The 27,436-nt window shown below is 38.2% G+C and overlaps 1 protein-coding gene and 1 pseudogene across 1 annotated transcript; one reads left to right on the top strand and one right to left on the bottom strand.

Annotated features, from left to right (window-relative positions):
- Positions 1 to 1,027: 1,027 nt before the first annotated feature.
- Positions 1,028 to 26,998, bottom strand: LOC103946203 (annotated as a pseudogene).
- Positions 15,022 to 21,421, top strand: LOC108866064 (disease resistance protein RPV1-like). The gene is made up of 4 exons (XM_048572799.1): positions 15,022 to 15,676; positions 16,400 to 17,501; positions 17,844 to 18,155; positions 18,255 to 21,421. Exons 1-4 carry the CDS (start codon positions 15,198 to 15,200, stop codon positions 20,376 to 20,378), a joined length of 4,017 nt encoding a protein of 1,338 aa, XP_048428756.1. The 5' UTR covers positions 15,022 to 15,197; the 3' UTR covers positions 20,379 to 21,421.
- Positions 26,999 to 27,436: the final 438 nt, after the last annotated feature.

The following is a 27,436-nucleotide window of genomic DNA, read 5'->3' as shown; positions in this document are numbered from 1 at the left end:
AATTTCTCTAAGAATGCTCTCTCCATGCATTCCCAAGAAGTGACGGTTCTAGGTGCTAATTCAAAGGGCCAATCCTTAGCCTTTTCCAAAAGAGAGAATAGAAAGGCTTTCATCTTCAGAATATTGCCATCCACGTTAATTGGTGTCATGCTCGAACATACCACTTCAAATTCCTTCAAATGCTTGTTCGAATCTTTCATGGACAACCCATGGTATTTAGGGATATGATGCAGCAAGCTAGGCTTCAGGATTGTGCCAGCTGTCATAGTAGCTGACTTTGTTTTAGATATGCTCGTGCAAGACACATGAGTATGAGAAGCCTATGATGCATGTGAAGTTTGTGACAGTTTCTTGTATTCTCTCGCAACTTGTGTCCTTTTGTTCCGGATCATGGGGCAGTAATGGGCGGTGATTCGGGCAATTAGAAGGGACTAAGGGGCGTGATACCCAAAAAAAAAAATGTTGTGATAATCAGCTCCTTGATGTTTCTAGTAAAATTTAGGGACGACGTTGATTAATTTTCTACTTCAAAGACTAAAGTGACGAACGTCACTTTCAAGGACCATTTGTGATAAAAATCCAAACTATCTCAGACGTGCATTTTTCACATCATTCATTACTACGTAGTATCGAAGCAAAATTGCAAAAATTTGCTTAAAAAAAAAAACAAATAATAATAGACCAATAGAAGGTGATCCTCCTAACATTCTTTTCACTGAAGAATTTCAAAACAAAAATCAATTTAATTTATTATTCAAATTTGCTACATGTAAATTGTAATCGTCAAAATGGCTCAACAATGAATGCTTATAATTTGTTTGTTAACCAGAATCTAATCAACTCAAAGCTTTTCCCTTCCTTCTGCCATAAACTGTGTCAGTTAACAAATCCAATTGCTGTAGGAATCTACCATTAGTAGAAGCTGCCTGAAATTTTTAGAGGAAAAAGGCAATGTGTAAGCAGAAACCTACGCAATTCAGAAAAGCCGAGAACTCAATAATCCTAGACCCAAAACTATACCTCTAAACTATAAGCTGAGAATCAGAGCAATCATGATGATAAGTATGCATGGCCTTGCAACAACACCAGCTAAGGTCGACCTGTAGGCATCACGAAGCTGAAGTCAATATCGATACAAGTTTCAAGTTCTTTGGTTTATATTACATCGGAACACATGAATGCTTTAAAACAAAATGTAGTATTGATAGATTGACACCTAGAAGCCACTACCGGTCCCAAATCCCTTGTAAATTTCATTTCTTTCTTTTTCCCATCAAGTTTTGTTATATGAACAAGCGTGCGGGAAAACAGGATACCTGCTACATAACTGGTCCTATATAGATATACATGTATGAAGGGTTACCTTGTTACAAGCTCCTTTACTGACTCAGTTTCCAGTCCGAACCCAGACGGGAAAAGTGGATCATAATGTGAATCACCAACATTCATTGGAAGTTGATTGACAGTTTTGAACCATGTTCTTGGAAGCTTTCCACTGAATCCATGATCCCTAAAAAGGACATCAGTAATGCCTTGGCCTTCAGAGCCTAGCAACCATACTACCACCAGAGCATCAATCGAGGAAATATATGGTTCTATTACAATAGGTCTGCCAGTTATTAAGATAACAATGCACTTGACACTTTCACACACATTGCTGATAATTGGGCCAGGCTCCGCCATCGTTAGGTTTGGGCTGTCTCTCGCAGTCTCAGTAAAAGGATGTTCGCCAACCACAACGATGGCATATGCAAAGTTGTTGGACTTTACAAAATTACCATCAGGATTCTCACTGTAGATAACTTCTGTGCTTGAGTCGACTGCTGATTTTGTAGCACCAAAGATCGTACTCCCTAATCATGACAAGGAAGTTTTATGAAAAATACAGCCAAGATTAGATACATTTATGTATGAACATTCTATACGCACGGGTATATATTTCCATACATTCTAATAACTGTGAAGATGATTTTCTTGTTGCAACTAACCAGCACCTGGGAAATCTTCTTATTAAGTGCTTAATGTTCTATTTTGTGAATAGTAAATTATATCATTTTATTGTAGAGCACAAAAGTAGTGCACATAAACAAAATATTATGTAGTTAATACAGCGATGAAAGCAGACTATACCGATTGTATAATTGTTGCCACTGAATCCTTGCCATGCAATTGTCCATCCACCACATTGGTAGCCCAGATTATCAGCATGACTGCCGACGACTAGAATTTTAGACACCTTCTTGGGAAGAGGTATAACTAGATCTGTAATGTTCCCGTTTTTCCCATTCTTCAAAAGCACGACGAATTTTCTGACAGCCTCTCTTGCCAAATCTCTATGATCCTGGTAATGTTAAATTAAAATACAAAAAGATTAATTCATGTCAGTAAATCAATAAATACAAAACTTACCAAGCAGTCTTTTGGCCATTGAGTGTAACACCAATTTCAAAGGAATGTCCATTCTAATTTTATCGAACTATATACATCAATCAAATGACCAATATGAGGGTTGCAAATCCTGATATTTGATTATCTCGAATAAACTGACCTGGCTTCCAAGCTCATGGACTAGGCTGAAATCAGCCAACGGGTTCTCAGAAAGACCCATGGTGAACTTGACAAGCAGAATCCTTCCTGTAGCATCATCAGTACGATCCATTGGGACAACGTTATTCTTGACCAGGTTAATGGGATCATTAATGAATTCTTTATAGTTGATAAGGACCATGACCTTCAAAACACAGAGAACCATCTTCAAAGTTTTATAATTTCGAACCAGAAATTATCTTCTTTCATTTCTGTAAGAGGTTTTTATATAAAATAACAAGCTAGAACTGAAGCTTAGATAGAGTATGTGTAGTTTGAATGTGGCGGCGAGGTAATCCTGTCAGTACCCTCCCAGTCTGATATAACAAACCCCTGAATGTTCAACCAAAAACACCTTGTGTTGTTAGCATGTAACAGTGCAGAAAACAGGTAAGGGTGCGCAAGAACTACATCAGAAGGTTGTTTGAATGTATTATGATGGCTACAAAGACAATAATTTATAATGCCAAGGTTTTGGTTGCCGCCCAGAACAATTCATCATTTTTGGGGGATTTGGCTCAGTTTCAAAGCACTGCACCTATAATTAATGCCATGGTCCCAAACAATAAGCAAAATGAGGCGGTGGCTGATGAGGAATCCCTCATCCCCTGGATCGATGATTCAGAAATTTTCACTGGTCCTGAGGAGTCAAGCTATGTGGAAGAGATGAGGCAACAACATTGGGAGTTTTTTGAGGTAGGGAGTATGCTAGAGGGAAGACAACAATCAAGGATCAACTGGTTCCCACCCAAAACGACAAACTATCAGCACTTTGGGGTATTTGGATTAGAATCAGAGCACTGCACCGTTGAGTGAGATTGTGGACTCAAGCTACGAGGAAAAAGAGGCAGTGGCTGTTGAGGTAATTTTGAGTGATCTAAAGCAGTCGAGACATGAGGAAGAGAAGGAGGAAAAGGTTGTGGCAGCCTCAAAGAGAGGTGGGAGAATATGAGGTTGCATATGTGGGTCATAGGGTAATGGGGATTGAAGTATTTTGCGCATCATCACTAATATAGTAGGAAGACTTAGATCATAGGAGGGGGAAGAAATGGTGATTTTTCTTTGGTAGAATTTGTGACTCTTTCGTGTTTTGAGAGCTCTTCTTTTTCGAGTATTTCTTTCTTCGCTTACGGTTGGTACGTGATCAGTATTTACTTATTCATATGTGTGGTAAACTTGTTTTTTCTTTCTTTTCGATCAGGTATGTATTGTTAGTGATTAAGCCTTGAAGCTGATTTCTTAAAGTTTAAGTTACTAAGTCTTGTTCCTATTTGTTTGGATAGGAAACGGATGGCCAAGATTAGACTAGCTCATAGGCTAAGATTGTGCCAGCTGTCATAATAGCTGACTTTTTGTCTTAGATATACTCATGCAAGACACATAAGTATGAGACATTTGTGATGCATGTGGAGTTTGTAATGGTTCCTTCTTGTATTTTCTCTCTTTTTTATTCAGTGGGCGAAATTGAATCAAAGAGGAAGTTGGAGCTACGTTTACCAGTTTGCTTCTCATCTCTTTTCTTTTCAATCCTTCTTCTGAGTTTCATCAAATTCTGCTAACTAAAATTACAAATTAAAATATAGCATCCATATGTATTGCGAAGTTGGCCTTTCAAACTGCTAATTCCAGATGACCCAATCTCATACATCGATCTTCCCTAACAAAGCATGTGTACCAGACTTCAAGATCACAAATTTCCAAGAAACTTAAAGATCAAACTCTTTAGCGGAATAAATGGTTGTTGGAACCAGTCACTAAACCCTAGCATGTCACCTCGTATCACAAGTCTCCAAGTAATCATGGATGCACAAAGTCAACCGCCAGTTTTGCTTTCCAGCTTTCCAACTTTCTCTCCACCTTGATTCAAGGCACTTAACTTGCTGATAACTTCTTGGTCTTGGGTTTGATGTAAATCACCTTAAATTAAGGAAAATCTTGTATCCTAGGTTTACCTGGTCTCTAGGGTTTCATGTAAAGATGGTTGCTTATAATCATTCACTTTTCTTGCCTACATATACTGCCATGTGCATTCAAAACTATTTATGAAATCAAAATACTTTGAAACTAAAATCCACATGGTATCAGAGCAGTGTCATCCTTGACCTCTCTCTCTGCCCGTTTAGTTTTCGTTGCTATTCTTGAGGGAGAAGGCTCGCAAGTAGCTCCTTACCTTGCAGGTAGCTATTTCGAGTTTCTTAGACTCCAAAGTCAATATCAACAAGCACCAATGCTCGATGTTGCTGAATGAGCTCAACTACCTTCCTTGGTCTAAGGCAGTTTCACTTGCTCCAAGAGGAAGGGGAAAGTTATGGTTCATCAATGAAAGTTACTGTTATGTCCTTGCTACTTAACACCATGGAGAAACATGTTGTTGAGATATTTAGTTATTCTGAATCTTCACAAGATTTGTTGAAATCTATGAAGCAAATGTATGGAAACCAGAACAACTATGTTTGGGTATTCCAGTTGAAAAGAGATATCACTTGTCTTCAGCAAGAAAAGAAGTCCTTTGTTCAACATCTTGGCAGTTTAAAGACTATAGGGAATGAGCTGGATGTATACCTTCCCCATACCACGGACTCTATTATTCCTCTCAAAAGAGCTGAGAAGGATAAGATCTATCAACTGCTTGCAAGTCTCAGCTTAGAATATAAGGATCTGAGGAGTTACATATTAATGAGTGCGGAGCTACCACCATTCAAGACTGTTTGTGCTACGATACAACATGAAGAAGCAAGGAGGGTGATGAATATAGAGTCTAAGCTCAAGCTATCAAAGACTCGAGGATATGTTGCAAACCACAAGAGCCATGATTCCAAGGTACAGAAGGGAAATAATCCACATCTTAAGTGTAAGTACTGAAATGTTACTAGTCACACAGAAGAGAGGTGTTAGGAGTTACATCATGAACTTAAGCCCAAGTTCAAAGACAACAAGATGATGGCTCCAAAATCTCCATCAGTGGTTCCTTTCAAAGCTCAACGTGTTGCCAACAATGCTGCCAGCTCTCTCACTCATGGCTTGGTGTACTTCACAATCAACCTTATGACTCTTATCAACGAGTTTGCAACCTACTTGCAAACTAAAAACCATGGAGAAGCTGCACAAACATCAAAGGGTGAAGGGAACAATCACACTGCACTTCTTGGACAGTTTGTAGGATTTCTAGCTGATCATAATCATGTTCCATGTGATATAGCTCCAGGTATCTTCAAAGATTCTCAACTGCACTACAAACTAGTATTAATCATGATTATTGGATAATTGACTCGGGTGCCTCTGATCACATGACAAATAAAGCTTCAAACCAACATGATTCCAAGCCTTATCAAAACCATCTCATGTGTCAGTTGCAAATGGAAAAAATGTCTCAGTTATGAGAAAGGGAAAACTAGGTTTAGTCTCAAACACCATAGAGTCTACGGCCTTATAAGTACCATCTTTTCTATTTCAATTGATGTCAGTAGGACAATTCACTAACACTCTAAATTGCCTAGCCATATTCTCACCCACAAATGTAATTCCCTTTAGGATGCTTTCACCAAAAGGAAGATTGGTGAAGGATTCTATCAAAATGGCCTTTATTATTTTTGCACGAAGCCCTCTTTATCAACAGCCCTTCAAGTTCAACCAAGCCCTTCCAAGGATCAACAAGTTTGGCACCAAAGGCTAGCCCACCCATCCGAAGTTGTTTTGTCAAAACTATTTCCAAAGTTTTGTCGCCCATTGATTAAGTGTGATACTTGTCATTTCTCAATTTTTGCTAGGTTACCATTTGGAACCTCAATGTCTAGGTCTAGAATATCTTTTGAACTTGTTCACACCGATGTATGGGGTCCTACTATTGAATCAATGGAAGGTTACAAATATTTTGTCATTTTTATGGATGATTACACTCGTGTCACTTTTCTTTATCTCATGAAGGCTAAAAGTGAAGTTCCAACTATCTTTCAAGACTTTCATACATTTGTGTCAAATCAACTCCATTCAACTATTAAAACACTGAGATTAGATAATGGTACTGAGTTTTTATCCAACGACATGGTTGAATACTTGAGTTCACAAGGAATTGTACATCAAACCAGTTGTGTGGGTACCCCCACAACAAAATGGGATTACTGAGCAAAAGAACCGGGACCTACTTGAAAAAACTTGTGCACTAATGTTACATATGAATGTTTCAAAGAAGTTTTGGTCCTATGCAATTTTAACAGCTACATACCTCATCAACCGACTCCTAAGTCGGGTTCTAGGGTTTAAATCTCCTTATGAAACTCTTGAAAAGAGACTTATCAAGTTGTCTCACTTGAAAGTGTGGTTGCTCATGTTTTGTTCATATACAACATCAACATTGTGACGAATTGGATGCTAGGGCTGAAAAATGTGTGTTTGTAGGGATTCACCTACACAGAAGGGATATAAATGTTTCAATCCTCGCTCCAACAAATGTATTGTCTCCAGAGATGTCTTCTTTGATGAAGACACCATTTTCTTTCAACCAAGAAGGCATGCTTCTTGTGAGGGGGAGTCTTTACAAGATTTGTTTCCATTACCTATGTGCACAAAGCATGATGATGATGTTCCAGCGGTGCATAACACTCATGGTAATGAGTAAGTAAGCCAAGTCACTCATTCTTCAAATTCGCAGGTCATCTCACAAGGCAACATTGAGCATGAATCTGAAGATCAAGTTCACAATAGACAACCATCACAGTCAACCCAAGGTGTACGAAAAAATCCTTCTCGTGCAAGAAAACCTCCAGCAAGGCTCTTGGACTATGTCATTTATGCCTCAAGGTATCTTTAGGTTTTTCGATGCGTAAGGGAACCCGAAGTCTTACCTTCAGTTTTTCAACGTGCTGAATCTGAATTCATTGTCCGTTTTCCCAAATTCGACCGTTTTAGTAGAGTTTTATTAAATGGCTTCTATTTATGCTTAGGTGCGTCGGTGGGAAGTAACACCATCCTTGCTAGTCCGAGCGGATTCCAGGCAATGAAATATCTGTGAGTGGACACCTTCTTAACTTGCATGTTTTTATAAAATATTAGGCTTGCATTCACGAAAAGCATGATTATTTATGATTTATCGAATTTACGTTTTACGAAAGGTTATGAATTATTGGATTTTTGTATATGAAATGCCACGGATTTACGGATATGATTTATTTATGGTTTATGAATATGAATTATCATGGATTTATGAAATGAGGATTTAAGCCTTTGAGCCCCAGATTGATATGAGATTTTTGAGATATGTTTTCGGTGCTTATCTAAGGGGTTATCATACAGCACATACACACAACCAAGTATGTAGACGTCTATGGCCATATGACACAATTGAGGATATTTATGACATACTCCTAGCTTCACTAGCCTGAGGCTAGTGTCAATGTGTGATGTTATATGTATATGTTTCTTCTTTGGTGTAACCCAGAGTCATATAGCTTCACCTTCAGGTGATGGACTATGATTTCTTCATTGCCATAACCTGATGTCGTACAGCTTCACCTTTGGTGATGGTTATGCCTTCAAGCCACTATGATACCCCTAGTGAGTACATCATCGATGAGATTTATGGATTTGGATTCAGGTAGCGATATTTCCATTAATGAGCACTGGATTTTACGTACTTGTTTTACGAATTTTTTCATGGCATGTTAGAGTTTTCAGAAAACCTACTATGTAGTACTACATATATGTTTTCAAAATAGGGGGTTAGTATGGTCATAAAGAAAAGGGTTTTTATTATTATTATTATTATAAACTTTGGTCCACTCACCCTTTTAGTTTTGCGCCCCATTTGAAAGTTAGAATCGAGGCATACAATCCTAACATCAGGGCACTTCCGCTTAGGTATCTTCAAGTCTTCTCAGTGTAGGACCCACTTTCTTGGTAATCTCATTTATTTTAAAATATTCCTTCGTACTTCTCTTGATTAATTGTATGCTCTGAACACGTTCCTGCAATTGCATACTTCATTATATTCCTAAATTACATATTTTATTTATGTTAGTCCTTTCGTTGTAACTTGCATGCATGTTAAAATAGTTTCGTCACTCTCAGGTGTTGGCCAACACGTGCCTATCCTGTTATTTGGAGATATTGAGGTTGGGGCTTGTCAACCTACCTCGAGCAAGAGCAAGGGGCGGCAACTAAAACTTGAAACTAGAGGAAGGGCGTTGCTTTGGATTTAGGACTTGGAGTTCAAAGAGAGAGAGAAACCACGTTTTTTGGCTTATTTATTCGGATTTAAAACCATAAAAGCAAGTAGTGGATTTGTGTTTGGGGACAGGTAGCAGAAGAGAGGTTTTTTTTTTTTTTTTTTTTTCAATCATTGTATATGGGTAGGAAAAAAAAAAGTGAAGATAAACGGGCTTTGAGAAAGCATAAGAAAAAAAATATGAGATCAATGGTGCTTTTATTGCAAATTACGAGGATAGAAATTCAAATAGTTGGGTTTTGTTAGGGTTTGAGACATGATAGTCTAAGAAGAAGATACCTCAAATTTAACAATACGCTCGAATATGCGCATTTTATCGGATTAAGAGTTGTATTATTTATTTTTGAATGTCAAGTAAAAGAGTTAACAAAGTTATTTTTCAGCTAAGTCATAGAACATGTGACAAAATATTAGTAAAAAGACACAACAGAGACAAAAAAGGGAGGCATCAGTCCTACGACCAAGTCACCAATGATGGCTCCCATGACGCTACACCAACCCATTTATTAGTTTATATAATTGAATAATTTATCTCCACACCCATATAAGGTGGCTCCGGGTATGTTGTCCTGAAAATGGTGTCTCCTTCATGTCTACTCCTTTGTTTATTTGACACATGTATTACCACTTAACTCTAACCTAACTCTGTTAACTTTTACTAAACTGTAAAATTAAAGGCACCATAGCTGATGAAACCTTTTAGCATCCTAAGAAACCCTTCAACATCCTCCCCCAATCTATCACCGCAGCCACCATACCCAACCTCTCCACCATGCATTTCGGCCACGAGATGGATCGATTAGATTAGATATTCTCAATCTGTCACCGCAGCCACCAACCTAAACCCTTCAGCATCCTCCCCCAATCGATCGATGTGATATTCTCAAATTTCAAACTTCACACATTGTTTGATGGCTGTGAAGGGACGGATCGATCACATACCGACCGATTAGATATCCCAATTTTCAAACTTTAAACTTCACACGTATTGACGAGAGTACGGGAATTTGAAAAGAGAGAAGGGAAAGGAAAGAAAGCTTTGCCGCCGTGAGGAGCAGCATCGGCGGCGATGGGGTGGTGTCATTGGTGTGGTTGCAGTGGTCGGCGGCGATAGGTTGTGTGGTTGCAGTGGTCATCGGCAATGGGATTCTGTAGTCGCAGTGGATAGCTATCGAATGGGTTTTTATTTTCTTTAATTTTTAATTTTTCAATTAGTTTATAAAAAATTAACAGTGTTAACATTAGTGTTAAATTAATAGACAAATGTCAAAAAATTAAGATCGACACACAAATGGGACATCCAATTCGGGACAGCAAATCCCTGGCCACATAAGGTGGCCCACATTTATTATTTGTGATATTCCATTCTAAAATTTATTATTTATTTTTTGTATTTTGAATTTCTAGGTGTGTTTGGTTTTTATATATTTATCTTCCAGTCTTGAGAAAAGTAGTTTGATGGGTGTTTTGGTCATTTTACATTTCACTTCGGTGTTTGGAGGTGGGTTTAGAGGCATGATAGATAGAGAAATCATTGCAATCCCATAGCGCGACAGAATGACATTCTCTCTATGTAACTACTCTAACTTGATATTTTCTTTATATTTCTTTTCTATACTTTGAGCTATATTGCAATGTTAGTTGTGTGACTAGAAACTTTCTAAACTTTTCGAGTATTTGGATAAATATGTTACTTGTGATGAGAAACTCTCTTAAAAAAAACTTTTGTGTACAAGTGTGAAAAGCATGGGGTAATAGTGCTCAGCGATCATTCCATTATCATATTAAAATTAAAACAGGAAATTTACGAACGAGGGGGACATAAAAGCAAACCTTGTTGAGGAAATATATAACAAGTAAGAAAGGGGAACCTAAAAGCCACCCCATGTACAAAGTAAAACAAATAGTAAAACAAAATCATCTGAAACGATAATTGGTAGAAACAGAAAGATCATGACATAAGCAGAAGCTACACACATAAGGGAAACCATCAATTCAAAGGGATTGATAAAAATACCCTAAATTTAACTGAGATTTTTCACAGAATGACCAAAATGATTGATGGTGGACAATCTCAAGGATCACTTCTATCGATTTTAAATTTAAGAACCAAAGTGAAAAGTTATGTCAATCTTAGAAACTATTTTAAAAAAAAATTAAAAGGCTTACTAAAATATGAATGTTACTTTCTTTCATTTTATTTGTTAGATACTAACTCCAACTCTACACACACACACACACACACACACACACACGCTAAAAGAGAAAATGAACTGAAATACTGTTCATAAAGAAGTGTGATACCTATTTTGCCCTTACTTGCTTTGTTTATTTCGTTTGTGCCATGTTTCACACGTGCTGGTCATTAGGCACTGTTCTATAACAGTAAAATGGCGAAAATGTCCTTGCAATGCTACTCTGACTGCCTTTTGTTTTGGCTTCTCTATAGTGAATTCTCAGTTTTGCCCATGCTGGCCACGCGTCCGTCTGCTTCCATACGATGTCGACGCGTTGGTCTTCTGGAGCCTTCCATCCTTTTCGATCCATGTCTCATAAATGCTTTTCTTCCTCTCAATCCTCACGTTTTCTGGCTCACTGATCTTGGGTTCTCTGTCTCTCTCTCTCTCTCTCTCTCACTTGCTTGCTAAGAAAGACGAACCAGTCAAAATTTGTGCAGATATTTTTCTGAAAAAATAGATATGATATGCTGTTCTTCCTTCCTCCTCCCCATCCGTTGGACAACATCTCCTCCATTTCGACCTCTCCCTTGGAAACCCATCGGAGATCTCTTCAAGTTTCTTTGTCATAATCTTTGGAGAAAGAAATTTGATTTTCTTTTTATTTTTTAAGTTTTTGGTTTTTGGTTTGTGGGTTTTTTATTTTTTATTTTTTGTGCAGGTAAAGAGGTTTCTTTATCAGAACCTCTGGAGAAAGAAATTTGATTTTGTTTTAAATTTTTTTATTTTAAGTTTTTGGTTTGTGAGTTTTTAATTTTTTGGAGAACCTTGCATTTTGTGAGTTTTTTTTTTTCAGATTTTTATCTTGGTTTAAAAAAAAAATTCTTCTGTTATATTTAAGAATATTTAAGCTTGGTTTAATTACGATTGTGCCTAAACAAACCTTTAGTTGCTTAACTTGGGACAAAATAATGTGTCGATTAACAACTTCCGCTCCGCAAGCCAGCAGTCGCTCTTCCATGCTTAATCTTACAAATTTGACAATATTATCTTTTGAGAGAGTCCATTAGTTGCTCTGCTGCTGCTTTCCCTTACGAATCTGTCCATTTTCTATTTTTGTGGTTAAATTTTTGTATAATGTTATTGTGTGAGATTATGGTTATCTTATCATTTGTTTAGGTTATGATTTTTAGGCTCATCATTTCTGTGTTTCAGCTACGAACATTTCTGATATTGACTAAGGTATTAATCTCTTTGTCTCAAAATTTTGAAATCCTATTAGTTTAGCGAACTTTATATATTATTGGGCAATATGGTTATGCTTTCGTTGTGTCTGAGAGACAGAGCACTGATCCAGTTTGTGATCAATTGCATTTAGGGGTTTTGATTTGGTCATGATGTTGCAGATTGAGAGAAGTTTTGGAAAAGAAAACAAATTTAATTAAGATTGGAGTTGATTTTGTTCGAGTTTAGAGGGGAAGTTCTCTAGCCGATTTGGGGTGGGTAATTTTGGGTTTACAACAGTGAATTCTGTGCAAATTTCATTTTTCTGATTTTGGGGATTTTATTTCCAGGCTAGAATGCCGTCGTTTTCTGAAGCCCTCTGTACTCAAGGTAAGAAATTTAAACTTTTGGTGGAACCGATGAAGGGGGTCGTTGCCCGGCAATCTTGGGTTTGTTAAGAGCAGTTCCACCCTAAAGATTTTACTTTAGCATCCAGCGTATTTATTCACTCAAGTGAACAATAATAAACCTCAATGAATAGTAATAGCCAAAGCATCTCCACCCTTAAACACAAAAAATAGGTTGGTCAATTTTATTAAAATATTATTATTTTTTATCATAAAATAATAAAAATTAATTATTTTATTTTTAATTTCTGACTTAATTTTTTTTTTTGGGGGAAAAAACTTGTACTGTTGATCTGTGATTGGACGGTCCAGTTTAAAAGTGAAATTCAAATTTTTTTTACCATTGGAAATCCAATGACAGAAATTGGACCACGTCGGCCACCCAGGGGAGATGTTAGTGCGCCTGTGCCATTGGGCCCCGCCTCTGATTTTGTTGTCTGCTACTCGCGCCCACGTGCCACGCGCCACGCGTAACAACACAAATGGCCCATCCCAAGGTCTGTCAAAAATGGGGCTAGTCTGGAGACCAACTTAGGCTAGGTGCCAGGCAAACACACGGGCTGGAATGAATTGACAAAGTGCTAGCTTGGTTTTTTGACTGGGTGATGGGCTATTCCACCTCCGGTGGAACTGCTCTAAGGGGCTACACGAGACTCACATTAGGCTGTCGATCTTGTGCTTGTTGATGGCTTCTTCTTCTTCATCTGTTCCTGATTGGAAATACGATGTCTTCTTGAATTTTCGAGGCGAAGACACTCGCAAGACCTTCATCGGCCATTTCCACAAAGCTCTGGTTCAGAACTCAATCAACACCTTGTATATCAGGTTTGCTTACACAAGACTAATCATTGTTTTCTCCTTGGCCTTTTAGGACACATTATATGTGTGAAACAGCTGATTCCCACAGCAACACGAGGGCGTAATTTCTAATGATAGTCTAAGAATATACGTCAAATTTAACAATGTGCTCGCACGCGCATTTCATCGTATTAGGAGTTGTTTTATTTATTTTTGAATGTCAAGTAAAAGAGTTAACAAAGTTATTTTTCAACCAAATCATAGGACATGTCACAAATATTTAGCAAAAAGACACAAAAAAGGGAGTCATCAGACCTGTGACCGATTCAACAATGGGGACTCCCATGACGCTACTACAACCCATTGATTAGTTTATATAATTGAGTAATTTATCTCCACACCCACAGAATGTGGACCACATTTGTTTTAAGGTGTAACTGGAATATAAAGTTTATACAAAAACTAATGAGTGAAGAGATAACATTATTGGGTTTAAATAAATTTTGTTTTTTAATCAAGTCTTCTCAAAAGAGATTGATCTAATTTAAAAGTTGTTCCATTCCAAAATTTATTATTTAGTTTTTGTATTTTGAATTTCTATGTGTGTTTGATTTATATTTATTTATTTATTTTTGAGCCATGAGAAAAGTGTTTTGATGGGTGTTTTGGTCATTTTACATTTCACTTCGGTGTTTGGAGGTGGGTTTAGAGGCAAGATAGAGAAATAATTGTGATCCCATAGCGCAACGGAATGCTCTAACTTGATATCTTCTTTATATTTCTTTTCTATATTTTGAGCATTTTGACTATATGGCAATGTTAGTTGTGACTTAGAAACTTTCTAAACTTTTCAAGTATTTTGATAAATATGTTACTTGTGACGAGAAACTCTCTAAATTTTTTTTTTGTGTGCATGCGTGAAAAGCATGGGGTAATAGTGCTCAACAATCATCCCATTATCATATTAAAATTAAAAGAGGAAATTTACGAACAAAGGGGACATAAAAGCAAAACTTGTTGAGAAAATAACACAGCAAGTAAGACGGCAGGGGAACCTAAAAGCCACCCATGGACAAAGTAAAATAAATAGTAAAAATAAAATCATCTGAAACAATAATTGGTAAAAGCTGAAAGATTATGACATAAGTAGAAGCTGCAGGCATAAAGGAGATTTGGATCACCAATAATTTGCATCATGATCAATTCAAAGGGATTAACAAAAATACCCTTAATTTAACCAAGATTTTTCATAGAATAACCAAAATGATTGATGGTAAACAATTTCAACCATCACTTCTATCGATCTAAATTCAGGAACCAAACTGAGAAGTTATGTTAATCTTAGAGACTATTTTAAATAAAAATTAAAAGGCTTAGTAAAATATGAATGTTACTTTCTTTCATTTGTATTTGTTAGACTAACTTTCCGATCCACTCTGCGTGTGGACTCGCTGAGAAAGAGAGAAAGCTGCGCTCTTTGACGCGCTAAAAGGAAGGCAACGCGCCAAAAAGCAAGGGAATGCTGAAGGGACTGGGGCCCAGCCCGATGGGGTTGCCGGCCAACATGTGCAGTCCCACTTGCTTTATTCAATCGGACCGCGTAGATTAGTGGACTTTATTTGCCCAAAGCGACCCTTTCTTTCCTGGCAACTTCCAAGCGCCCCCCCTGGAGATGCATCTCATTTTTCTAGTGAGAACCAATGAAGGGGGTCGTTGACCAGCAATCTTGAGTTTGTTAAGGGGCTACTTGAGAATCACATTAGGCTGTCGATCTTGTGCTTGTTGATGGCTTCTTCTTCTTCATCTGTTCCTGATTGCAAATACGATGTCTTCTTGAATTTTCGAGGTGAAGACACTCGCAGGACCTTCATCGGCCATCTCTACAAAGCTCTAGGTCGGAGGTCAATCAACACCTTCATTGACGCTGAAGAGCTCAGAAAAGGCAACGGCCTTTCGCAGCTACTGACGGCTATAAGCGACTCGAGGCTTTCGGTTGTAGTTTTTTCTCCAAACTACGCTTCTTCCACATGGTGCTTGAAAGAACTCGTCCAAATCCTGCAGTGCATGGATCAGAAGAAGCAGATTGTGATTCCCATCTTCTACGAAGTAGACCCATCTCATGTTCGTAAAATCAAGGGAAGTTTTGAGGAAGCTTTTTCTAAACATGAACATGATCCTGACGCCGACATGGAAGAAGTGCAGCGGTGGAGGTCCGCTTTACAAAGAGCCCCCGATTTATGTGGCTGGGATTCACAAAATTACCAGTAACTCATAACCTCATAATCTTATTCACTTAGTAGTTTAGAAGTTTAGCTAATTTCCTGTTTTGGTCGTTTTAGTTTTGAAGAAAATTCTTATTTCGTTTATAGTCGCTAATTTCCTGTGGTTATCATTAATGTTAATACAACTAGAACCAAGACTTCCTTCCCAACCCTCTACAAAATTGAATACTCACCAACTCTCTGCAAAACTTTCCACCACCACACCTAGATATTTTCCATGAGAAGGGAAGAGGAAACTAATATAAAAAATTAGGGGCCTTTGATATTGATCTTGCGGTGAAGAATTCACTTGTTTTTATTTACTTTTTCACATGGGACGATGTCGTTTGTACAAAATCTCTTAATTTCTTCCCTCTTTCATGATGAGGAAAGAGCAGGTGTGAGAACCAGGGAGGAGACATAATGTACAAAAGACGTTGTCCAACATTAATAAGTAAAAAAAGAACAAGTTAAATTAATTCTTCAAACCGCAAGATCAAAATATATGGCCGCTATTAAAAGGTCTATAAAACATCTGGAGAGGATATAGATGACTAGTTCTCTTATATGTTGATTGAACTTAGAAGAGTGCATTGAGTAAATGAAAGAAGAATAAACTCCTGAGAATTGTTGGGTCGTTACTTTGTGTTTTAAATGACAGTGTGATGAGTGTTATATAACTAGCAATCGCAGGACTTGACAATATTGTTTTTTCAAATTTCGCAGGGATGATGCCAAGCTTGTTGAGTTGATTGCAGATGATATTTTTAAGAAAGTGATCAACATCCCATCAAGTGAAAAGAATGGCTTGGTTGGAATGGATTCCCGCTTAAAGAAAATGGATTCACTATTATGTCCCGAGGTCGATAACGTTGGCTTTGTTGGAATATGGGGTATGGGCGGTATAGGCAAAACCACCATCGCTAGAGCTGTGTATGATAAAATCAATCATCACTTCGAAGGTCGTTGCTTTCTTGAAAATGTGAAGCGACGTTTTCCCTCAACTGATGCAGGTGAAGCGCCACTAGATATGCAGGCAGAAATTCTATCTAGTATCACAGATATGAAGGTGGGGAGTTCAGAGATTTTGAGAAATGGTTTTCAGAAGATGATGGAAAGAGTTGGTAAGAAAAAAGTTTTACTTGTTCTGGATAATGTGGAGAGTTCATCCCAAATTGAAGCCTTAATTGGAAAGCAACCTTCATTTGGTGGCGGAAGTCGAATCATTATAACAACTAGAGATAAACAGTCACTAAGTAGACTTGGTGATCAGATATATGAGCCCGAGTTGTTAAATGACGATGATGCTCTCAAGCTGTTTAGGCAGTATGCTTTGAGTACAAAGCAACCCACAGAAGAATACATTGATCTGTCAGGCCATTTCATAAAATATGCTCAAGGTTTGCCTTTAGCACTCAAAGTCTTGGGAGCATTTCTCGATGACAAAAGTGTACTTGTGTGGAAAGATGAGTTAAAGAAAATAGCGAGAAACCCGCACCCGGGAATCCAAAAAGTCCTTAGAACAAGCTATGATGGACTAGATGATTTGCAGAAGGAAATATTTCTTGATATTGCATGTTTCTTTAAACAAATGAAGAAAGACTTGGCAACAAGGATTATGGAGGGTTGTGACTTCCATCCCCATACCGGATTAGACGTTCTAGTTGGTAGAGCTCTTGTCACTATCTCATCTGATGGTGTACTCGAGATGCATGATTTAATAGAGGAAATGGGTCACCAAATCGTACGCCAGGATATAAAGGAGCCTGGAAGGCGCAGCAGATTGTGGAGCTGTGAAGATGTTCATTATGTGCTAAATAAAAAAAATGTGAGAAATACGCTCCCATCCACTCCATTAATGTAATTGCATTGAATCTTTTCTCTCCCAGTAATATTAGTAAATTTTAAAATAATAATAATAATAATAATACTTTTGGTATTGTTCACTTTTAACAAAAAACCACATTTTTACATTTTCCTAGTACTATTCACTGCACCTTTATTTGTCATTTTTCATTAAAATAAAGTTTTTTTGGATTTTTTGTTAGTTTTCCTTAATAATAAAAGTAAAGCTTCAACTTTGACCAAAATGCAATTCATGAGAACCATGTGCATTGGGCGTTTTAAGCTTAAGTTTGTACTCATTCAAAGTGCAATTTTGATAATCCAGGCTATGGAAGCAGTTGAAAGCATAATTGTGCAATGGCCACACTCAAACAATGTGGTGGAATTAGATATCGCCCTTGCTCAAATGCCAAAACTAAGACTACTCAAAGTCCATACCCACTGTTTACTACCAGAGGGCGAGCCGGCCGATGATCACTGGCAATACGAGAATCTAAAGTTTCTCTCTGAAAAACTAAGTTATTTGTTTTGGAACAAATGTCCCCTAAAGTCTTTATCGTCCAATTTTAACCCAGAGAATCTTGTTGAAATTGACATGCAATGTAGTTGGGTTGAACACCTCTGGAAAGGAACTAAGGTACGTTCATCATTTGCCTATATACTGCTTTTAAATGGTTTAGTTTTTAAATGCCTTATTATGTATGTAACACATATTTTCCTTGATGTATATTGACAGCGTCTTGGAAAGTTGAAAATTATCAATTTAAAAGGCTCTTATCGTCTTAAGGAAACGCCGGACTTCACTAAGGCAAAGAATCTTGAGAAGCTAATTCTTGGTGGATGCACAAGTTTATATGAGGTTCACCCATCCATTTCTGCCCTTGAAAAACTTGTCCTCTTGGATCTAAGTTGGTGCGGCGAACTCAAGTCCTTTTCAAGGAACATTTGTATGAAATCTCTTGAAACCTTTGATCTCTCTTTTTGCTCAAAACTTGAGAAGTTTCCAGAGATTTCCAAAGTTATGGAGAAGCTTTCAAAGCTTTATTTGCAAGGGACTGCAATGAAAGAACTGCCTCGATCGATTAACAACCTTACAGGGCTTGTTACTTTGAATCTTAAATATTGCAGAGAACTTGAGATTCTTCCAAGCAGCATTGTTCAACTCAAGTCCCTGCAACTTCTTAATCTTTCTGGTTGTCCAAAGCTCAAGGCCTTTCCAGAAAATGTCGGACATATGGAAAGATTAAGAGAGCTTCGCTTGGATGAGACATCTGTTGAAGGCCTTGCCCCATCAATTTCATCTCTTCAAAACCTTGAGATTTTGAGTCTAAGGCAATGCAAGAAACTTCATAGTCTTCCAAGGAACATTCATATGAGATCTCTTCGAACCCTTAATTTTTCCAGCTGCTTCAATCTGTATAATTTTTCAGAAATTCCTGAAGTTATGAACCTATTAGAGCTTAATTTAGATGAGACTGATATTTCAGAACTGCCCTTGTCCATCAAAAATTTTACGGGACTCGTTACCCTGAGCCTGAAGGATTGCAGAAGATTAGAGATTCTTCCAGGCAGCATTCATATGAGATCTCTTCAAGCCCTGAATGTTTCTGGCTGCTCAAATCTGAGGAATTTACCCGAGTTTCTAAAAGTTACGGAGAACCTAACAGAGCTTCATTTAGATTGGACTTTAGTTGCAAAAGGCCAAGAAAATTTTAAGTTTTCAGGGATTGCAATTGAAGAATTGCCATCCATAATTTATAGTCTTACGGGACTTGCTACCTTGACGCTACGGTATAGCAAAGACTTTGAGAGTCTTACAAGCAGCATTTGTCAGCTCAAGTCCCTAAATTATCTCTCTCTTTCCGGTTGTACAAAGTTTAAGGTGTTTCCAGACATATTAGAAAATATGGAAAGATTAGCCAGCCTTGATTTGGATAACACATCTATCAGAGAGCTTCCTGCATCAATTGAACGGCTTCAGGGACTAGTGTCGTTAAATCTGAAAAACTGCAAAAGCCTGGTCTATCTTCCGAACAGTATCTGCAATTTGTTAAGTCTCGAATGGCTCACTCTCAATGGGTGCTCAAAACTTTCGAAGTTGCCTGAAGATTTATGGTATTTGAAGCGCCTTGACATAAAGGGAACTGGTATACATGGTTACTGCCCAGAACAGCAATTCATCAATTTGGGGGGTTTGGCTCAGTTTCGAAGCACTGCACCTAAGATTAATGCCATGGTCCCAAACATTGAGCAAAATGAGGCGGTGGCTGATGTTGAATCCCGCCTCCCCTGGATGTGGCGCCATGTGGAAGAGAGGCAGGATCTATGCGGAAGTCAAGTTATGTGGAAGAGATATGTGGAAGGGAAGGGGCGCTATGTGGAAGAGAGGCAGCAGGATATTGCGGAATCAAGCTATGTGGAAGAGATGCGGCGTTATGCGGAAGAAGCGGCAGCGGAAAGGCGCTCTGCGAAAGAGATGCGGCGGCGCTCTGCGGCAGCGGCGGCAGCGGTGGCAGCGGCGGCAGAGGAAGAGATGCGGCGGCGCTATGCGAAAGAAGCGGAAGAGATGCGGCGCTGCTATGCGAAAGAAGCGGAAGAGATGCGGCGGCGCTATGCGGAAGAAGCGGAAGAGATACGGCAGCACTATGCGGAAAAAGCGGAAGAGATGCAGCGGCACTTTGCGATAACGAAAGAGATGCGGTGGCGCTTTGCGAAAGAAGCGAAAGAGATGCGGCGGCACTTTGCGGAAGAAGCGGAAGAGATACGGCGGCGCTCTGCGGAAGAAGCAGTGCGAAAGAAGCGGAAGAGATGCGGCGGCTCTTTGCTAAAGAAGCGGAAGAGATGCGGCGGCTCTTTGTGAAAGAAGCGGAAGAGATGCAGCGGCTCTTTGCGGAAGAAGCGGCATAGATGTGGCGCATCTATGTAGAGAAGCGGCAGCAGCGACATTTGGAAGAGAAGTGGCAGCGACTTTGACCTTTGGAAGAGATCAAACGTTGACGTTTAGGGCTGGGTTTTACCCTAAAATGCCTAGGTACCTGTTTCTAAGGGGTAATCATATTTAAACTCATTTGTTTTCATTTCACCCACCGATGTGGGACTGCCAACAAATTTTTCATCACATTTTGACTGATCCTGAGGAGTCAAGCTATTTGGAAGAGATGATGCAGCGACGTTGACGTTTGGAAGAGGAGCAGCAATGTCTGGAGTTCCTTGAGGTAGAGGGAACTGTAGCATCTCTCTCTTTAAAAACGATAATTTCTCAGCACTTAAGGGTATTTGGATCAGTGTCAGAGCACTGCACCTTTGAGTGATATGGTGGACTTAAGCTACGGGGAAAAGGAGGCGGTGGCTTTTAAGGCAATTTTGAGTGATCTCAAGCAGTCGAGACATGAGGAAGAGAAGGAGGAGAAGGCGGTGGCAGCCTCAAGGAGAGGTGGGGGGATATGGGGTTGTATCTGTGGGTCACGGGGTGATGGGGATTGAGGTATTTAGCGCATCATCACTGATATAGTAGCAAGACTAAGGGACCTGCGAGAGGGAAGAAATGGTGATTTTGTGTGGTAAGAGTTTGCGACTCCTTCGTGTTTTGAGTTGGTTTCGGCTTCTGAGAGCTCTTTTATTTAGGTTTTTGCTTTTTGGGGTATTTCTTGCTTCACCTGCAGTTGGTACGTGGTAAGTATTTACTTATCCGTATATGTTGTAAAGTTGTTTTTTTCTTTCTCTTCGATCAGGTAATGTATTGTTAGTGATGAAGCCTTGAATTGGAAATGGATGGCTGAGATTAAACTAGCTCATAAGCTAGGATTGTGCCGGCTGTCATAGTAGCTGACTCTGTTTTAGATATACTCGTGCAAGACACATGAGTATGAGAAGCATGTGATGCATGTGAAGTTTGTGACGGTTTCTTCTTGTATTCTCTCTCAGCTTGCGTCCTCTCGTTCCGGGTCATGGAGCTGCAGTGGGCGGTGATCTGGGCAATTAGAAGGGACTAAGGGGTGTGATACCCAAAAAAAAGTTGGGATAATCAGCTCCTCGATGTTTCTAGTAAATTTTAGGAACGACGTTGATTAATTTTCAACTTCAAAGACTAAGGTGACGAACAATGTCACTTTCAAGGATCTTTTATGATAAAAATCCAAACTATCTCAAACATGCATTTTTCACATAATTCATTACTACGTAGTATGGAGGCAAAATTGCAAAAAATTGCTTAAAAAAAAAAACAAATAATAATAGACCAATAGAAGGTGATCCTCCTAACATTCTTTTCACCGAAGAATTTCAAAACAAAAATCAATTTAATTTATTATTCAAATTTGCTACATGTAAATTGTAATCGTTAAAATGGCTCGACAATGAATGCTTATAATTTGTTTGTTAACCAGAATTTGTGGCCGCCACAATCTAATCAACTCAAAGCTTTTCCCTTCCTTCTGCCATAAACTGTGTCAGTCAACAAATCCAATTGCTGTAGGAATCTACCATTAGTAAAAGCTCCCTGAAAGTTTTAGAGGAAAAAGGCACCGTGCAAGCAGAAACCTATGCAATTCGGAAAAGCCGAGAACTCAATAATCCTAGACCCAAAACTATACCTCTAAACTATAAGCCGAGAACCAGAGCAACCATGACGATAAGTATGCATGGCCTTGCAACAACACCAGCTGAGGTTGACCTGCAGGAATCACGAAGCTGAAGTCAGTATCGATACAGGTAACCAAGTTCTTCGGTTTATATTACACCGGAACACATGAATGCTTTAAAACAATATGTAGTATTGATAGATTGAAACCTAGAAGCCACCACCGGTCCCAAATCCCTTGTAAATTTCATTTCTTTCTTTTTCCCATCAAGTTTTGTTATATGAACAAGCTTGCAGGAAAACAGGATACCTACTACGTAGCTGGTCCTATATAGATATACATGTATGAAGGGTTACCTTGTTACAAGCTCCTTTACTGACTCAGTTTCCAGTCCGAACCCAAACGGGAAAAGTGGATCAGTGTGAATCACCAACATTCATTGGGAGTTGATCGACATTTTTGAACCATGTTCTTGGAAGCTTTCCACTGAATCCATGATCCCCAAAAAGGACATCAGTAATGCCTTGGCCTTCAGAGCCCGGCAACCATGCTGCCACCAGAGCACCAATCGAGGAAACATATGGTTCTATTACAATAGGTCTGCCAGTTATTACGATAACAATGCACTTGACACTTTCACACAGATTGCTGATGACACTTGGGCCAGGTTCCGCCATCGTTAGGTTTGGGCTGTCTCCTGCAGTCTCAGAATAAGGATGCTCGCCAACCACAACGATGGCATATGCAAAATTGTTGGACTTTACAAAATTACCATCAGGATTCTCACTGTAGATAACTTCTGTGCTTGAGTCGACTGCTGATTTTATAGCACCAAGGATCGTAGTCCCTAATCATGAAAAGGAAGTTTTATGAAAAATACAGCCAAGATTAGATACATTTATGTATGAACATCCTATACGCACAAGATTATATTTCCATACATTCTAATAAACTGTGAGGACGATTTTCTTGTTGCAACTAACCAGCACCTATGAAATCTTCTTATTAAGTACTTAATGTTCTATTTTGTGAATATTCAATTCTATCATTTTGTTGTAGAGCACAAAAGTAGTGCACATAGACAGAATATTAGTATTTAATACAACGATGAAAGCAGACTATATACATCAATCAAATGACCAATAGGAGGGTTGCAAATCCTGATAATTGATTATCTCGGATAAACTGACCTGGCTTCCAAGCTCATTGACTAGGCTGAAATCAGCCAACGGGTTCTCAAAAAGACCCATGGTGAATTTGACAAGCAGAATCCTTCCCACAGCATCATCAATACGATCCATTGGGACAACGTTATTCTTGACCAGGTTAATGAGATCATTAATGAATTCTTTATGGTTGATAGGGACCATGACCTTCAAAACAAAGAGAACCATTTTCAGAGTTTTATAATTTCGAACCAGAATAGAAAAACAGTTCTATTTAGTGTAAAAGAGATGCTATTGTCTTCTTTCATTTCTGTAAGAGGTTTTTATATAAAATAAGCCACGAACCATGTCAATTCCAGCTAGAACTGAAGCTTGGACAGAGTGTGTAGTTTGAATGTGGAGGCGAGGTAATCCTGTCAATACCCTCCCAGTCTGATATAACAAAACCCTGAATGTTCAACCAAAAACATCATGTGCTGTTAGCATGAAACAGTGCAGAACACAGACAAAGGTACACTACAGTCACCAAAATGAAGCACCTATTGTGAGACCGATAACAACCAGAACTCGAGATCAGTGATATTATTGAGTTATCAACTTATCACAAATACCTTAATTTCATATTGAATCTGAAATTTCAACTCATTAACACAGATGAAGCTTAAAGACGCTAAAAAGTGGGAACTGATGCAATACAGGATAAATCATATAACTGATGCGGTACTGATGTATGCTAGGCACTTCAATTGTATCAAGAGAAATGCACAAAAACTGCATCAGAAGTTTGTTTGAATGTATTATGATGGCTACAAAGACAATAATCTGTAATGGCTACAACAACAACATCTAAGCCTTATCCTACTAAGTGGGGTTTGCCTGTATGAAATAAAGATGACGTTAGAGGGGAAATACGAGAAAGTATGTAAATGCAGCGAACCCATCTATAGACACCAAAAGTGGTAACATGGGAAAGTGAAGAATCATGCTAATCACTAAGCAATGTCCAAGAAAACCTGACCGCATTAATGTGTAATGTGGAAGTAATTTGAATTTGATTAGATAATATTGGATGTATTAAAACCCAACATGTAGGAAATACACAAGGTTGAGAAAGGCAATAAAAACAGATAAGGCTGACAGCATTTGAAGAATAAGAAGAGATTGAAGGAAAGAACAGTTATAAAGCAGTCAACTAGTCACGATTAAGAGCATATATTTTGAAAATCTGTAATTTAAGCTATGAGATGCCAAGGAAGAGAAAACCACACAAATAAAAGCACTGATAATAGCAATGTGCAAAGGTTTTGGTGCCAAAAACCTTTCTTTGAATTCATGGTAAGATTTAACACTGCGCATGCTAGTTTCGTGCTTACATCAAATCTCGGTACATGGATGAGACATGATTGCACTTTATATCTTTCTGTGCATGTGATTGTTAACTCCAGAAAAACTTTAACAAGCTTGGATATTAAATAAAAGTGAATAAAATGATACCTTAAATTTAAGGGTGCCCTTAGGAAGTCCGTAATTAGATCACGGTTTGCATGCATCTTTTTCCCATTCCAACTGAAGTAGGAAATCATCACGGTTGAGACACCCTTGATGATGGAGTCAGAATAGGCAGGCATGTGGATGCTAAGCAATTCCTGTTGGTCAATCACAGTGTCGTACTCATTAATGCCCTTGCTCGTGCCACCATCACCAACGAAGTGCTTTGCACAAGCTGCAACCTTTTTACTAAAATATAATAAATAAATAAATATACATCAGGAATCACTGAAAGCTTGAGTATTTTAACATTAGTAAAGGAAATAAAAGATAAAAAGAACCACTAAATTCATTTGATTTATTAATTGAATCCATAACTAGAAAAACACGACGCGTGTTCTCTAAATTATATTTCAGCCAAATTATCTTCCCTAAGCTCGCAAAATCCAGTAAATTGAGATCATGAGTAATAGTTACAATACAAAGGATTGTATCTTTTAAATCAAAAGAAGGAAAAATGAAAATGGAATGAACAGAGAAAAATAAAAAAGGAAAGATAGAAGTACGCTTATTTTCATAAAATTCGTACTTTCCACCAACATATGGCGCTCCTTTCTGAGAATTTGCAGGGATATCTCCCTGTAAACCTGGAATAATCTCCGTCATTTCTTGCACAATTTTGTGATCTTCGCTGTAGCTTTCGTAACACCGGCCCCATCTTGGATCTCTACATACCTATATAGGATCTTCCAGGCAATGCACAGAAGTCATCAGATGGAGAAAATATGAACGCACTCAAAGGACATTGTTAAGCATGTAAAAGAAGAAAATGCTGAACGCATAAATCCTTTTGTAATGTATTATTTACCGCAATGCAAGGAGCAAATACATAAGGAATCCCTGTAGCTCGGGCTTCAAGAGCAGTTGCAGAACCAATTCTTCGTACCAGTTCAGGGTCCCTGTATACTGGAAATATTTAATAGAAAGAAGACACATTCAATGAACTATAAAACGAAAAACATCTAAAAGGATTTTGAAATGCATGGTTAGTTATTTTAATACTTGCTGAAGTATAATAGAGATTTACTTGCAAGGATTTGACCCTAATGGGACCTTGTTGTAGTTATAGAGTTACAGAGTGCTGCTTTTAAACGACGGTGACAGATCTCATCCTTTGTGTAAAAATAGAACAATGCCCTATCATGTTTTGAAATGAAGCAAATAGAATCTGAAACTTTTACCTGCCTGGTAGCTCCAAGCCCAACATTATGTGGAAATATTGTAGCATTGTAGACATTATTGTGTCCATGAACAGCATCAATGCGATAGATCATAGGAATGCCCAAACGACTAGATAGAGCTCCCTTCTGAAATCCGTTAATCATGTTAACCCAGTCTTCAGCACTAGCTTCTGGAAGTGGTGCACTGCCACCACCGCTCAATACACTACCTGCACAAATCAGAACACATCCTCACTCCATTGTCATATCATCTGTGTGTTCAATATTTTTCTCTTTACCAAAAGTCTTCCTCCCTCAAAGGCAAAAAAGAATGGGGCAAAAGGAGAACAATCTGAAGGCTTGTTAATTGAATAAAGAAGAACCAATCTCATAACAGGATATGTTCTTGCTGCCTCCAGATTCAAAGTGATACTTCCTGTTTAGTTTGTACAAAGTTAGAAATGCAGCAAAAAGAGGTAACGTGTGGTTTTTGGTGACACCAAGGCAGGATTCTAGACATATGTTTAGGGAAAATTGCACAGTAAGTACAAAATCCTAATATTGACATCTCCAACACCCTATGCACAGACATTATCTCTGCAGAATAACCCCAATTGCAGGGGTTATTTTTACCAACTGCACCCCTTCATTTTGCTATTCATTTTGCTACTTCAACCATTTTATCCGTATATATAAATTAAATCACTAAAGAACACCTCAACTCGTGCGTAAACTCCTTTCTTAATAAGATAAAATCCACAAGAAAGATAGACAAGAATTGTGTTGTGCCATCATAAAAAGTCATTTAACGGCTTGATTTGAAGAAATAACAGGAATGAAATGCGGACAGAATGAGACGAACACTAGAAATCAAACAATTTATGTTGGTGTGCATCCAACACTGTTGAAGGTTGTATTGAAATAGATAAATTACATACCAATGAAGTAAGTTTTCATAGTATCAACAGAGGCAACACTACTATCAATCTGCGTGTTGAAGGTGAGATAAGGCTTCCTTTCTAGCATTTTTACGAGAATAGAATAAGAATTGAAGAATATCTTCGTTGAGTTAATCCAGTAGAATATCTAACATTTGTATCAAAACTGGTAGCTAGTCGTTAGTTAAATATCTGAGACTCTCCAAGTATAGACATTAAAGCTGAAAGGGTCATGTAAAATGTAAGTGGAAAAATTACGGAAGCTGCTATTGGCACTCCAGAAAAGTCATCATGCAGACTCTTTTTTGTGAGTGCTAATTATCGTGCCGAACTTGATGATTTAGTTTTCTGATAGAAATGGATTGTTATTGATGACAGATTGTTGGATTTATTGGTGTAGAGAGCGAGCAGCAATGCTGTCTGACTACAGTTTTGATGAGGTCGAAGGTATAACCTTTTAAGTTCATGTCCCCTCTTGGCCTAGAATGTAATAACTCGGGAGAGATTTTAATCTGGTAGTTATATT

Source organism: the organism of the source record quoted next, unplaced genomic scaffold (assembly GCF_019419815.1).
Source record: "Pyrus x bretschneideri cultivar Hongxiangsu unplaced genomic scaffold, Pyrus_bretschneideri_v1 Contig62, whole genome shotgun sequence".
NCBI classification, from domain to species: Eukaryota; Viridiplantae; Streptophyta; class Magnoliopsida; order Rosales; family Rosaceae; genus Pyrus; species Pyrus x bretschneideri.
The sequence above is the reverse complement of the archived record's forward strand: the minus strand, read 5'-3'. Positions and strand labels throughout refer to the sequence as shown.

What these genes read in the sequence shown, in the direction of transcription:
- LOC108866064 (XM_048572799.1), top strand. Translation starts at nt 15,198, where the DNA reads ATGGCTTCTTCTTCTTCATCTGTTCCTGATTGCAAATACGATGTCTTC. An exon ending in TGGGATTCACAAAATTACCA is followed by an intron (nt 15,677 to 16,399) that starts GTAACTCATAAC and finishes CAAATTTCGCAG; the next exon opens with GGATGATGCCAAGCTTGTTG. An exon ending in ACCTCTGGAAAGGAACTAAG is followed by an intron (nt 18,156 to 18,254) that starts GTACGTTCATCA and finishes GTATATTGACAG; the next exon opens with CGTCTTGGAAAGTTGAAAAT.